This window comes from Silene latifolia, chromosome Y (assembly GCF_048544455.1).
Source record: "Silene latifolia isolate original U9 population chromosome Y, ASM4854445v1, whole genome shotgun sequence".
NCBI lineage: Eukaryota > Viridiplantae > Streptophyta > Magnoliopsida > Caryophyllales > Caryophyllaceae > Silene > Silene latifolia.
The window spans coordinates 180,130,823-180,143,873 of record NC_133538.1 but is presented as its reverse complement, the minus strand read 5'-3'; the positions used below and the strand labels follow the sequence as shown (position 1 = coordinate 180,143,873).

At 38.1% G+C, this 13,051-nt stretch overlaps 1 protein-coding gene across 1 annotated transcript; it reads right to left on the bottom strand.

The window, feature by feature from the left end:
* Nucleotides 1-6,079: 6,079 nt before the first annotated feature.
* On the bottom strand, nucleotides 6,080-7,741 carry LOC141629535 (uncharacterized). Its single transcript, XM_074442518.1, has 4 exons — nucleotides 7,465-7,741; nucleotides 6,740-7,227; nucleotides 6,250-6,340; nucleotides 6,080-6,162 (listed from the first exon to the last, which is right to left on the bottom strand). Exons 1-4 carry the CDS (start codon nucleotides 7,739-7,741, stop codon nucleotides 6,080-6,082), a joined length of 939 nt encoding a protein of 312 aa, XP_074298619.1.
* Between the last annotated feature and the right edge of the window lie 5,310 nt (nucleotides 7,742-13,051).

Genomic DNA, 13,051 nt, shown 5'->3' with positions numbered 1-13,051 from the left:
ATAAATGAAGATATGTTTTTCCCTCAAAAAAAAGTATTTATTATTATCCATTTATGCACAAGTTTGTTTATACATGGAAAGTGAATCAAGTTTGCAATGCTTAAAACAACGTGAGCAACTTTGAGTACACATTACAATGGAACACTTATTTAGCTTTGGGGTATTATGCTACCAACATTATGTAGCTATCTCGAGGGTGACAAGTAAAAAAGGTTTGAAAATACTTATTTGAAAAATTGAAACTGGCACATGTAATTTAACTTCTTATGTTGTTTACCATAAAATATTTGAGTATTTGGAGCAGTATTTGTTGTAAACATATACTCCCTCTGTCGCGGTCAATTGTTATCATTTGGTTTTGGCATAAAGACCAAGGAAAGAGAAAGGAGTCAATTACTAAATGACAAGCGAAACAAATTGAGTGTGAATGATCAAATTGCTAATCAAGTTCATTCTTAAAATAGAAAGGAAAACAATTGACTGAGACACCCAAAAATTAAAAAGGACAACAAATGACCGGGACAGAGAGAGTACGCTATATTCTACTCCCTCCATACCAGACCAATGATAACATTGACCGCTTTGCCACTATTCATGGTTGTAAGGAATCTTCGATATTATTCTTAATCTATAAGACAAAATATAGTCATGTAAGATCTTGTTTGATTTATCGTCATGAAAGCTATAAGAATATCAAATTTTTATAATTTTTAATAATGCGTAACAAAAGATATTTACGTTGTAAAACGTGTCTCGACAAGTGTCAAAAAGTCAATGTTACCATTGGTGTGGTATGGAGGGAGTACTTCGTAATACGTAACCAGGTATTTGATGAAATTTCCAATTTTCATAATATTATTTATATTGATTAAACCATCTAATTATTTACTTATTCAATTATCTAAATATTTCTACAAAGTACTTATAATTTTCATAACTAATGTTTTACCTGCATAAATAATTTATTATGCTTAGACTCATATTATACCCGTGCATTTATGCACGGGTTACACACTAATAAAAACTAAAAGATAATGATGTTACTAAGGTTGACGGTTTATGTAAATTAAATTTCTTGTTGGGCCAACTTTCACATGGACCTTTTTCTTTCTTATGGTGCGACGGTCTTTTCTAATAATTTGTGAATGAAGTATTATGCGGGCATTTCCGAGGGGATCACAGTTGGCAGTCGACATGTCGACAGCGATACTGAGATTATCAGAGTGGCGATTTACAAAGGATCAATGACAAGTGGCTGCAGAAGAGTGCTTGCAGTTCACAAGACACTCAGCTAGCTGTAGATAACTGAAACTCAATAGCTTCTGGGGTATTTACCTCATAATTAGCATAACTTGCTTGCTTGCCCTGCTCGTGTATTTCGGACGAATGGTGCATCAGTACATTCATCATTACACGCCTGAGGAGGAAGAGCCCACTAGGCCTACTAATGCACTGAATAAACTTGCATCACGATCTCCACGGCTTGAGACAATACTCTCATTTGTTGACGAGGAAGGAAGAGGAGACAAAAAGGCGGTCTAAGAAAAGGCAAATGGAGGGCTCTCCATCCACCACTTCTGCTACTCGAAGATTTGAATCAGTCAGAAGCCTTCCGAGTCGCCCAACAGGTGGTTCTATGATTAACAACTTGGAGTTCTCTCCCACTTGAAGCGTGATGGCAGTGAGGAAAATGCACATGTTTCTAATGACTAGTTGGTTGCACCGCGTGCAAAAGCGAGCGGTCCCCCAAGATATTTTGATCGTTTATGTTTCATGTGCATGTTAGCGCATTTTTTTGGGTCAGATTGTACATACATATTGAGTATCGCAAGGTGTGTTCAGAAATACATTTCCGTATATGCTAGGTTGTTAAAGAAGCAACCTAAGATTGCACTACCCAATACAAACGTCCATGAACCACAACTTGTGCGGTTTGTACGCATAGAGTATTCACAGAAATTCAAAGAGTTCATTACTATGTACAATAAAAAAAAAGGGCCTAGGAGATTAAAAGCCGCAGATCGTGGATGGTAACTTTGAGCACACAAAAAACATCCTGTACTCACCAGAATGTCGCCAAAGAGCGGGGAAAACCTGTCGCACCAGTTGAGCTAATCAATCCCCTTCCCTCCACAGTTGTTAGTACTCGTCGTTTGAAGTTTTATCGTGGGCTATCTTGGCACACATGCTCTCATGGGGATCTCAAATGTACCTGTGACATTAATTCTGCGTAATTATAGTTCATACCTTTCAAAGGCAAAAGTTATTTTCATTTAAGATGGTCTAAGATGGTGATGCAAGAGAGTTCATACCCTTCAAACCCACTATATGGTCTAAGATGCAAGAGACCGTCTTATTCTCATTTAACAGTTGGTTGTGCCGTGCGCATTTGCGCGCGGTCCCCGAAGATATTTTGATCGTTTACGTTTTTCATGTGCATGTTAACATAATTTTTTTGCTCGATTGTACATACATATTGAGTGGCGCTCACGATGCAACTATTGGTGGTATTGTTTTAATGGTTGAATCGATTGCAAACAAATTACAAACATTTGTTACAAAATCGTTTTGCTGGGATGGTAAATTGTTGAAGAACACAATTTACATGGAATACACAAGATATTAATAGTATATCGCAACTTGCAAAGTAACAAAAACACATATATACCAAACTCGTTTCAACTATACATAACTCTAATAGTAATTTCTAAACATTTTCACTCAAAATGTTGGTTTATGAACACACAAAGCCACCTTCGACATCATTATCACTCTCCATTCTTGCCTTCTCCTTCTCATCCTCATCCTCCTCCTTTTCCTCCTCAACATCATTAATATCTTCCTTCCCATCATCATCAGTATCATCTTCATCATCTATATAATCAAACACGTCACCCTTTATAGAACTAATTTAATTTAATTTTCAACCATGTGATAGGTTTATCCAATTGTCCTAATCACTCTTCCATACTCCTCCTTCCCCTTTCCTTACCTTCCCTCCCCCGCCCTTCCCTATCCTCGTCCTCCTCCTCCCATTTCTTTCTCCCTTTCTCCATGTCGTTCTCTTCCCCTACTCTTACTCCCCTTTCCCTTCGTCCTCCTGCTCTTCCCCATTCTCTCCTCCTCATTTCCTTTTCTCTTTCCATATTCCTCCCCCTCCATAACCTCTTCCTCCTCCTTCATTCTTTTTCCTTATCTTTCCTCCCACTGCCCTCCTCCCTGTTCTCCTCCTCCCATTTCCTCCCCCCCTTCTCTTTGTCGTGCTCTTTCTCTACTCATCCTCCTTCTCTTACCCTTTTTGACTTATTGTTATTCCTCTTCCTCTCCTGCTGTGAACGTTCGACGCCTTTTATCTTACCATAGAAGGAGGTTGTTGAGGCAATGGGTAAAGTTGTTGCTTTATGCTCCATTTGATTGGATGTAAAACAAATGAACAAAGATAGAGGGGTAATCTGTTAAATGAGCATAAAAAGTAGGGAGTTTCCGAAAGCTTACCTCAGGTATTTTCTCTGCCAGCCTTCTGTCTCTTCCATCTTAGACCATTGAGTAACGTGAGGAACACCCAGTTCTTTGGCTAATTAAACACACGATGTTGCATACTATGTGATTGTTTCATTTATTCTTATCGGCTGGGTCATTGCTTTTCACCATATACTGACCTACCACAATGAAATTTCCATTGCTAAGATTAACACTCAGTTACAACTATAATTTACTGCAAAACTTCAGTTCTATATTGAAAACTCAGCGAAAAAAGATGTATAGGGAAGAGAACATAAGAAATAAGACAACCCACAAAAACAGAGAGAAATACATGTTGTGAAATTTGTGAGTTTTATGTGACAAAACAAATATGAGGAAGGAAGAAAATTACTTGCTTTGATTCTAATGAAATTACAAGGCTTATATAGCAACAAACTAGTGCAACAAACATCATATTGTAGTCTAAGAAAATGCCCACTAAGACCATTTCCTAAGGCCACTAACAAGTGGTAAACCCACTAAGACCATTGTGGTAAACCCACTAACAAGTGGTAAACCCACTAAGACCATTGTGGTAAACCCACTAAGAAGTGGTAAACCCACTAAGACCATTGTGGTAAACCCACTAAGAAGTGGTAAACCCACTAAGACCACTAATTGAATTAATATTTCCAATACCTCCCCTTAATTCAAATATCGCAAACTCCAATTTTCTCCATGAAATTCGATGCTTGGCTTGGAATAAACTTTTGGTAAACAAATCGCATTCTGTTCATTGGTGCCAGAACTTTAACTCAATTTTTCCTTCACGACTAAGCCTCCGATAAAATGATTTGAACCTCAATGTGTTTGGTCCTGGCATGATATGCAGGATTCTTAGTCATAGCAATAGCAGACTTGTTATCACACCATATCACAGTAGCCTTACTTTGTTCATTCTCCAAATCTGACAGTAACTTTCTCAGCCAGATTGCTTGCCTCCCACCTGCACTTTGCCACATACTCGCCTCACTAGATGACAAATGCTATGTGTCTCGCTTCTTTGAACTCCATGTAATAGCACCGAGACCCTAACATGAACACAGACTCGATGTACTCTTTCTGTCATCAAGACTTCCGCCGATCACTATCTCGTGAATCCAACAGACTGAAATCTTGAGAGGTTTCATACCGATTCCCTTCTCTCTCTACTGTTCTGCAATGTACCTTAAAATCCTCTTTGCAGCTCCTAGATCCGCTTTGTTGGACTGTGAGTAAAACCTAGAGACCACACTAACACCGTATGCAATGTCTGGTCTGGTGTGAGTGAGGTAGTTCAGACCACCCACAATGCTCCCCGAACTGTTTCTCATCTGCACTACCAGTGCCATCTTCCCTCTGCAGCTTCTCATTTGCATTCATTGGTGTGATTGCAATTTCAGAATCCTCCATTTCGAATTTCTTGATAAATCTTTTGCATACTTCCTCCGAGACACAGAGATACCTTCTTCAGTCTGATTCACCTCTAATCCAAGAAAATATTGCAGCTTTCCTAGATCTGTCATCTCAAACTCTTTCATCATAGCCTTTCGAATTCATTCAAGATTTCTTGAGATGAACTGACATAAATTATGTCATCTACATACACACATACCACCAAAAACCCAGCATTAGATGTTCTTTTGGTATACAAAGTTGGCTCATTTTCACTCCTGTCAAAGCCACTCTTTGTAAAGAATGCATCTAATCTGCTGTACCAGGCTCTAGGAGCTTGCTTGATCCATATAGAGCCTTCGCGCACTGTAAACCTTTCCCTCTTCTTTCCTTTTGACAAAACCCAGTGGCTGTTCCACATAGACCTCTTCCTGCAATTCTCCATTCAGAAAGGCTGATTTAACATCAAAGCGATAGATGTCGTTTGAGTTGAGCAACCATAGCTAAAATGACTCTAACTGTCTCAAATCTTGCCACTGGTGAGAAAGTCTCCTCAAAATCAATCCCCTCCAATTGAGCATACCCTTTGGCCACTAGTCTGGCTTTATGCTTCAGATACTCCCATCTGTGTTGAATTTGGTCTGAAAACCCATTTCAACCCAATAACATTTTTGCCATCCGGTAGGTCAACCGGTTCCCAAGTCTTATTCTTTTGAATAGACTTTATTTCTTCTTCCATAGCAAGTCGCCACTCAACTTGTTTTGCGCAAAGATCAACAAAGTGGATTGGCTCTGCAGTGACTAGAGCAAACCCACATGTTTCATAAATTTCTTCCATGGATCTCATCTTCCTTGGAGGTGACTCATCAGAAGAAGATGAGTCTTCTGATGTTTCATTTGTTTCTGGTGGTGTAGCTGGTATTGCATCCAACTCCTGATTCACATTTTGATTTTCTTCTTTGTGGTTTAGACTCAGACTCAAATGTAAATACTCTTTGATTATCACTGCTTTGTGACCAATCCCAGACTTCATTTTCAAAGCAAAAATAACATTTCTGCGATTATTACATTTCCATTTACAGGATTATATAACCTGTATGCCTTTGATCGAGTAGCATAGCCAATAAATATGCATTTTCTGACTTTTCATCAAGCTTTGACCTTAAATTCACTAGGGAATATGCTATGCACCCAAACACTCTGAGATGTTCCACATTTGGCCTCCTTCCCTTCCAAATCTCATAAGGTATTCTATCTTGAACAGCCCTAGATGGTGAGATGTTCAAGATATATCTGCAGATTGACACGCCTCACCCCATAAATCATTTGGTAAACTTCTTCCCCTTAGCATACTTCTTGCCATCTCAACCACAGTTCTATTCTTCCTCTCTGCAACACCATTTTGCTCAGGAGTATATGGAGCAGTCAATTCTCTATTTACACCCTGATTTTCACAAAAAATTATGAAATCTTTGGAAGTAAACTCACCTCCTCTGTCGGTCCTCGGACACTTCAATTTTTACCACTCGAGTTTCTACCATAACCTTGAATTTTTTGAAATATTCAAATGACTCAGACTTGACCTGCAGAAAGTATACCCAACTCATCCCTCTGCAGTCATCGGTAAATAATAAAAATATTTACTTCCTCCTAATGACTCTGTCTCGCATAGGGCCACAAAGATCAGCATGCACCAATTCTAAACATTCACTAGCCCTCCATGCCTTTCCAGTTGGAAATGAGTCTCTAGACTGTTTTCCATAAATGCATCCCTCACAAATTCCAAGTTCACCAATCCCAGGCAAACCATCCACTAATCCTTTCCTACTCAAAAGTTTCAAACTTTGAACATTAAGGTGGCCATACCTAAGATGCCACAGTCTGGCCTTATCATCCTCCTTTCACTTGTCAATGCTCTACCCATCGACTTGACTAAATCAAGGGAAAACATTTTATTCCTTCCCATTGATGTCATGGCCACTATCTCATTTGATTTTTTATCCTTAATTTCACAAGAATTATTATCAAATGATAGTGAAAAACCAGACTCAAGCAATTGACCAACACTTAACAAATTATAGGCCAATTGAGGTACATACTGCACATGATGAAGTAATTTAATATTACCTTGCTCAGTTTTGACTGCAACAGTCCCAACACCTTCCACACTTAATTGCTTATCATCCCCAAGTCTTACTTTGCTTATCCTGGATTCATCCAAGTCTTTGAACAAAGACTTGGTACTTGACATGTGATTAGAGCAACCACTGTCAATATACCAGACATTCCCTGCAGTCTCTTGTGCCCCATTGCTTGTCAGAAAAAGCTTTTCTTTCGTTTCAAAGAATATTCACTTTTTGATCGGTGTTCGATCCTTCTCCTTCACCCAGCCAGTTCACCTCCTTATGACCTGGCTTGTTACAAGTAGTAACACTTCATAGGCCCCTTTGGAGTGTCCTTAGCTTGAGTTTCGATGACTGGCCGGATGTCCGCCACGTCCTCTTCCTCTGAAACCTCCCCTTCCTCTACCTCTTCCAGACTTGTTTGATCTGTCCTTGGAAGACTCACCCTTGGAGACAAATGCCTGCTCCTCCTTCTTCTCTGAAGATCTGTTGACTCTTTCTTCATGAGCTAACAGTGAGCCCATCAAGTCATCAAATGAATATTTCTCTAAATCATTTGATTCCTCAATGGCGATCACAATGTAGTCATACTTCTTTGTCGGGCTCCTTAACACCTTCCCAACAACCTGCTCATCGATATTTTCTCTCCATATGCCCTCATCTGCACGCACTACTCTTGATACCCTGGACAAATAGTCTTGTGCGGACTCTTTGTCACTCATGAGAGAAGTCTCAAACTCTCTCCTTAAAGTTTGTAATCTCACCTTGATTACTTTCTTGTCACCTAGATATTCGATTTGAGAATATCCCTGTGCCTCCTTTGATGTAGTAAGAAGCAATCCGAGAAAAGAACTCCTCCTCCAAGGCTTTGAATGATAAACAAAGCCTTGGCATCTTTCTTTCTCTTCTCCTTAAGAGTCGCATCTGGTTCTGTTGGTTTGGTATCTTCAAACCCATTTTCAACCAGTTCCCAAAGCTCTTGTGATCTGAACAGAGTCTTCATCTTCAATTCCCAGAATTGATAGTTGACACCCTTAAATATTGGCAATTGAGAGTAACCATTTGAGCTTGCTCCATTGGAAGCCATGACAAGTCCTAGGATATGAAACCTAGAGCTCTGATACCAATTTGTTGTGAAATTTGTGAGTTTTATGTGACAAAACAAATATGAGGAAGGAAGAAAATTACTTGCTTTGATTCTAATGAAATTACAAGGCTTATATAGCAACAAACTAGTGCAACAAACATCATATTGTAGTCTAAGAAAATGCCCACTAAGACCATTTCCTAAGGCCACTAACAAGTGGTAAACCCACTAAGACCATTGTGGTAAACCCACTAACAAGTGGTAAACCCACTAAGACCATTGTGGTAAACCCACTAAGAAGTGGTAAACCCACTAAGACCATTGTGGTAAACCCACTAAGAAGTGGTAAACCCACTAAGACCACTAATTGAATTAATATTTCCAATAATACATTCTAACAATTTATCCTTCAACATTTCCCCCTCTTCTGAGGAGGATAAAACTTTTGCAGTTATCAACAGAAGTAAAAAAAGTCTAGGTCAGCGCGAATATGTTCATGAAGGTTAGCAAGAAAGATAAGTAAGGTGGTCAGAATAATCTTTGCCAATTAAAATAATAACAGACAGTCAAATAACATAAACTTCACACGGCAGTACAAGAATATAAGAATGTAAATATTTAACTTGTGCTTACCAGTCAGTTTATTCTAAGTCGTAGTTATTCTGAATAGCCTCAAACCATCTTCATCGGTTTGAAAAGCAAAACCATGTCAACATAGAGGCACGCAAAGAGCGGATAACTGCAATAAGAATGTACGCCAGTCACCAAATCACTCCCGCACACAAAATACTCTGAACAGCGGACTGGGCCATGCAAATCTGAGACATATAAATCATATCCATGGTTAATTACAACTAATTTGATATCAAGTCACCTTTTCCATCAAACTCCATCCTCATTCTCAATGGTGATATATAATCCAATGTAATGCAATCGTCACATTTCATATAGTTTAATAGTAACATAACCAAGTTTCCTCAAATGTTACCACAAGCGGTAAGGGTTAGTGCCTTCAGTAAAAAAAAAAGTATAAATTATGGAATAGCTTCTTAGACGTAATTTCACCCACCTTACCTAATTATCCTTATCATCATCTAAGTTTGTTTAATTGACTAATCTAGACCACTTGGCAGTCTTTCAGGTTCATTCAGTGTGGAATTCGTGCTCTTTACACCACAATACCCAGTTATCGGGTTATAACAGTTTGATGCCATTGAACTACATTTGTTATAGACTTGCTTAAATATGGGTTCCTAGATTTCCTATCACTAAAACTATTACTAAAAATAAGGCGATCACAACCCAGAAGTTACCATTAAATTATGGATCCTCTCTGTTTCCGTTTCTCTTCATTTCCTGCCATTTCCTCCTATAGAACAATATTAAATCATTATCCATTCTCCACCTCATCAAATAATCTACCGTTAACTCGTGTCTGAGTAAAATCCGGACTACTGGGAGGAAATGGAGAGAATCCAAATTGAATTCAAACATGATCAAAACATCCCACTTCAAGCATTAATAACAAGAACCTACTTTACACCCTTAACTATCTACATGATTACAAAATCAAAAGCACAAGCCTTCCATCAAATAAATGAATAAATACTCCCTACGTCTCGATCATTTACTTATCTTTTATATTCTTTGTGAGGGATATTATAATGAAAGGTAAACAAATTATTGGGACGGAACGGATTAAAAAGAACTCAAATTGCTTAAAAAACAGAAAAACATGATTGACTGGACTAATTATAAGAAGCCGAGAATATAATTTCAATCAATTTCTCAATCAACTAAGGCCCTGTTCTTTCTGGCTTATTTTTTTCATTCACTTGATTATTATTCATTCTATTCGATTGATTGATTGATTCGATTCGATTGATTGATTGATTTGATTGATTGACTCTATTGATTCGATTGAGTCGATTCGATTGATTCGATTTAGACTCTATTGATTCGATTCCTCGGCTCGGCTCTCCATTGATTCATTCAGCTCACTTCAGTTCAACTCCACTAAATTCAGCCAATTTCAATTTTGCAAATCTTAAACTTAATAGTTTTTATTAATATTATATTAATATTAATATTAATATTTTATTATTTTATTATTATTTATTATTTGTTATTTATTATTATTTATTTATTTATTTATTTATTATTATTATTATTATTATTATTATTATTATTATTATTATCATCATCATCATCATCATCATCATCATCATTAATTTATTATTAATTAATCATCCTCATTATTGTTATTATTATGAATATTATGGTTATTAAAATCAATAATATTCATATTAATATAATTAATACTATTACTATTACTATTATTATTATTATTATTATTATTATGAATATGAATACTAATTAATAATAATAATATTAATAACATTGTTAATTTTAATATTACTATTATTAATACCTAATTATTTTTTCATATACGAACTTTACTCTTTCACACACATTTTTTCATAACGTTCTATTTTGTACCCTTTTCACCTCAAACAGAACCAAGTGAACTCTTAAATCAATATTTTTCCCTAAAACTTAATTTAATTGCTCAAATGACTTAAAACTTACAAGATGAATTCTAATTTTTAGAATAATTAATTAATTTACCTGTTATCAATTATTAATATTATTTGTTGAGTTTTAATTAATCAACCAAATTTTATTATTTGTTAAAGATGAAATTAGGGTATGTCGATTTTTATTTATCTAATTAATTAAATTAGGATTGTTGGTGCTTTGTGGTGGTTACCTAATCTGTCAAATTAGGATGATAAACGGGTAGACTTTGAACATTAATCTAGCAAATTGGTGCTCCATTATTTCACCTAATTAGATTGATGGCGAACCGTGGTTCATGGTGGCTACCTAGTTAATCACTCAAATTAGTTTAATTACTATTATTATTATTATTATTATTATTATTATTATTATTATTATTATTATTATTATTATTATTATTATTATTATTATAATAATAATAATAATAATAATAATAATAATAATAGTAATAATTATAATAATTATAATTATAATAATAATAATGTTCCGGGTGTGATTCCGGAGCAGTATTTGTGACCACGTAAGCTTATAGAATGATGTCTTTGCTTGACTCTTCCTTTCGCTCTTTCCTGTTTAAGATGAACAAACTGAGGGCTCGACTTGGTACCGAGCGTACTCACTCCGACGCTCAAGTCAGTAAACTTAAAGAGATTAAGTTGTGTGTTACTTGGCAAAGTATATTGTAGAGAGATAAGGGAGTTTATACCAGATTAATAGTGAGTTTTAGGATGAATTGTGGATCGTTTTCTCAATGAGGATTGAGGAGTATTTATAGGCTTTCACCTTTTGTCACGTAGTGTCCAAGTGGCCAAGTGACTAGCAGGTGGAAAAACTGTTCTACCCTCGGCCGAGGGACCCATGGCAGGCCGGCTGGCCTGGTTGACTCCATGCCGAGGGGACTAAATGTGAGTACGCGGATGTGCTTCTCGGACGGCTAGGTGCGGACCGAGACCCAGTGACAGCCGACGGCTGTGCGCGTCGGTTAGGCTGTTTAGTACGTTGACTTGCTGTCTTTTGTCTTTGACCTTGCTCAATATGTTGACTCGGTCAGCGGGTGCAGAATATGCCCCATCAATTTTCCCCCAGCGTAGTCTATGCCGTGGTATGGATCTTCGATGAGTGTTAAGCGTATTCTGCGCAAGTTGAATTTCTTCCCCGGCTTCTTCTTCCTCGGTTTGGTTCTGTTCAGGCCGTACCGTATCCCCCCTCCACATGGATGTGTAATGGACGTCAATTGTGGAAAAGAAAATGGCGCTGGCCGAGACCAAGGTTGAGAGTGCCGTTTGTACTTTTGATTGCCTTCACGGTCGTCTTTGCTTTGTTGATCAGTGGCCGTTAGCAAGCGAATACCAAGAAGCGTGTCGAAGAAGTTTGGTAAGCGTATGTCGATTGACATTCCGTGGTCGCATGCTTGACACGTGGCTTGGCATTGATTGGTGGACGTTTCATGGGCTTTGCCTTGATTGGTCCGCCTCAAGGGCTTTGCTCTATAAATAGAGCGCAGTGTGCCCGTTTTTTGGCCATCAAACTTCATTTTCTCAAAAAAATTTCCCCTCTCTTAGTTTTTCGAAGAAATTTCTCTCTAGTCTTCAAAGCGTTATTCGGCGTAGCACTTTTTCCAAGGTAAACAAACAAATTTTTCCAACTTTTTAATTGTTAAGTTTTTGTTGTCACTATGTCTTCTGCGGATGCTCAACCCAAGATACCTCAAGGCCGGGGCGAACCGTCGCATCCTGATGAACATGAGCCACTGGTTGTCACCCCGATAGGGTTTGGGGGTCCCAAGCCGCTTTCTCCTGAAATTGATGAGCAATTTTTGGAGGGTTTTGATGATGACGATGATGAGGCGACCCCTTCTGTCGTAAAGAGGCCGCATTTCTCGTGGCACGGCGACGCCTGTTCGATCAATCCTGATCGTGCTTGGACGAACAAGTTCGCTAGTTGTTCCGGTTCTGACCTTTTTGAGGATCATTACTCCTTCGGCAGGGGGTATAAAATAATTGTTCCTGAGGGTGATCAGGCCGTTTGTTGCCCTCCCGAGGGTTGTATCGGCGTATACATCAGACACCTGGAGTATGGGATCCGGTTTCCTCTGAATGAATACGTTGCTGCCATAATTAAAGCCATGAATGTCGCCGTGGCCCAATATGGACAAGGCCCTCGGGAACTACGTCCGCGGGATCCACACTAGGCATAATCGACTCGAGGTTCCTTCGAATCGAGTTAAGACAAATTAGAGTCGCCACCAAGTTTTATGGGAACTTGGAACCGTTTCTCTAGATCAGTCAGAGGTGGGGTAGATGAAGAGGAATCTTCACCCAGCTTAGATTCGATCGCATCCATTCTAGTCATCATGAGGTTCACG

Excerpts from the sequence above, each read along its gene's own strand:
- LOC141629535 (XM_074442518.1), bottom strand. The coding sequence starts at position 7,741 with ATGAGTGACAAAGAGTCCGCACAAGACTATTTGTCCAGGGTATCAAGA. Across the intron at positions 7,228-7,464 it reads GCAGGCATTTGTCTCCAAGG|AAAAGCTTTTTCTGACAAGC; the intron begins GTGAGTCTTCCA and ends TTGAAACGAAAG. Across the intron at positions 6,341-6,739 it reads TGGCCACCTTAATGTTCAAA|GGTGTAAATAGAGAATTGAC; the intron begins GTTTGAAACTTT and ends TGTGAAAATCAG.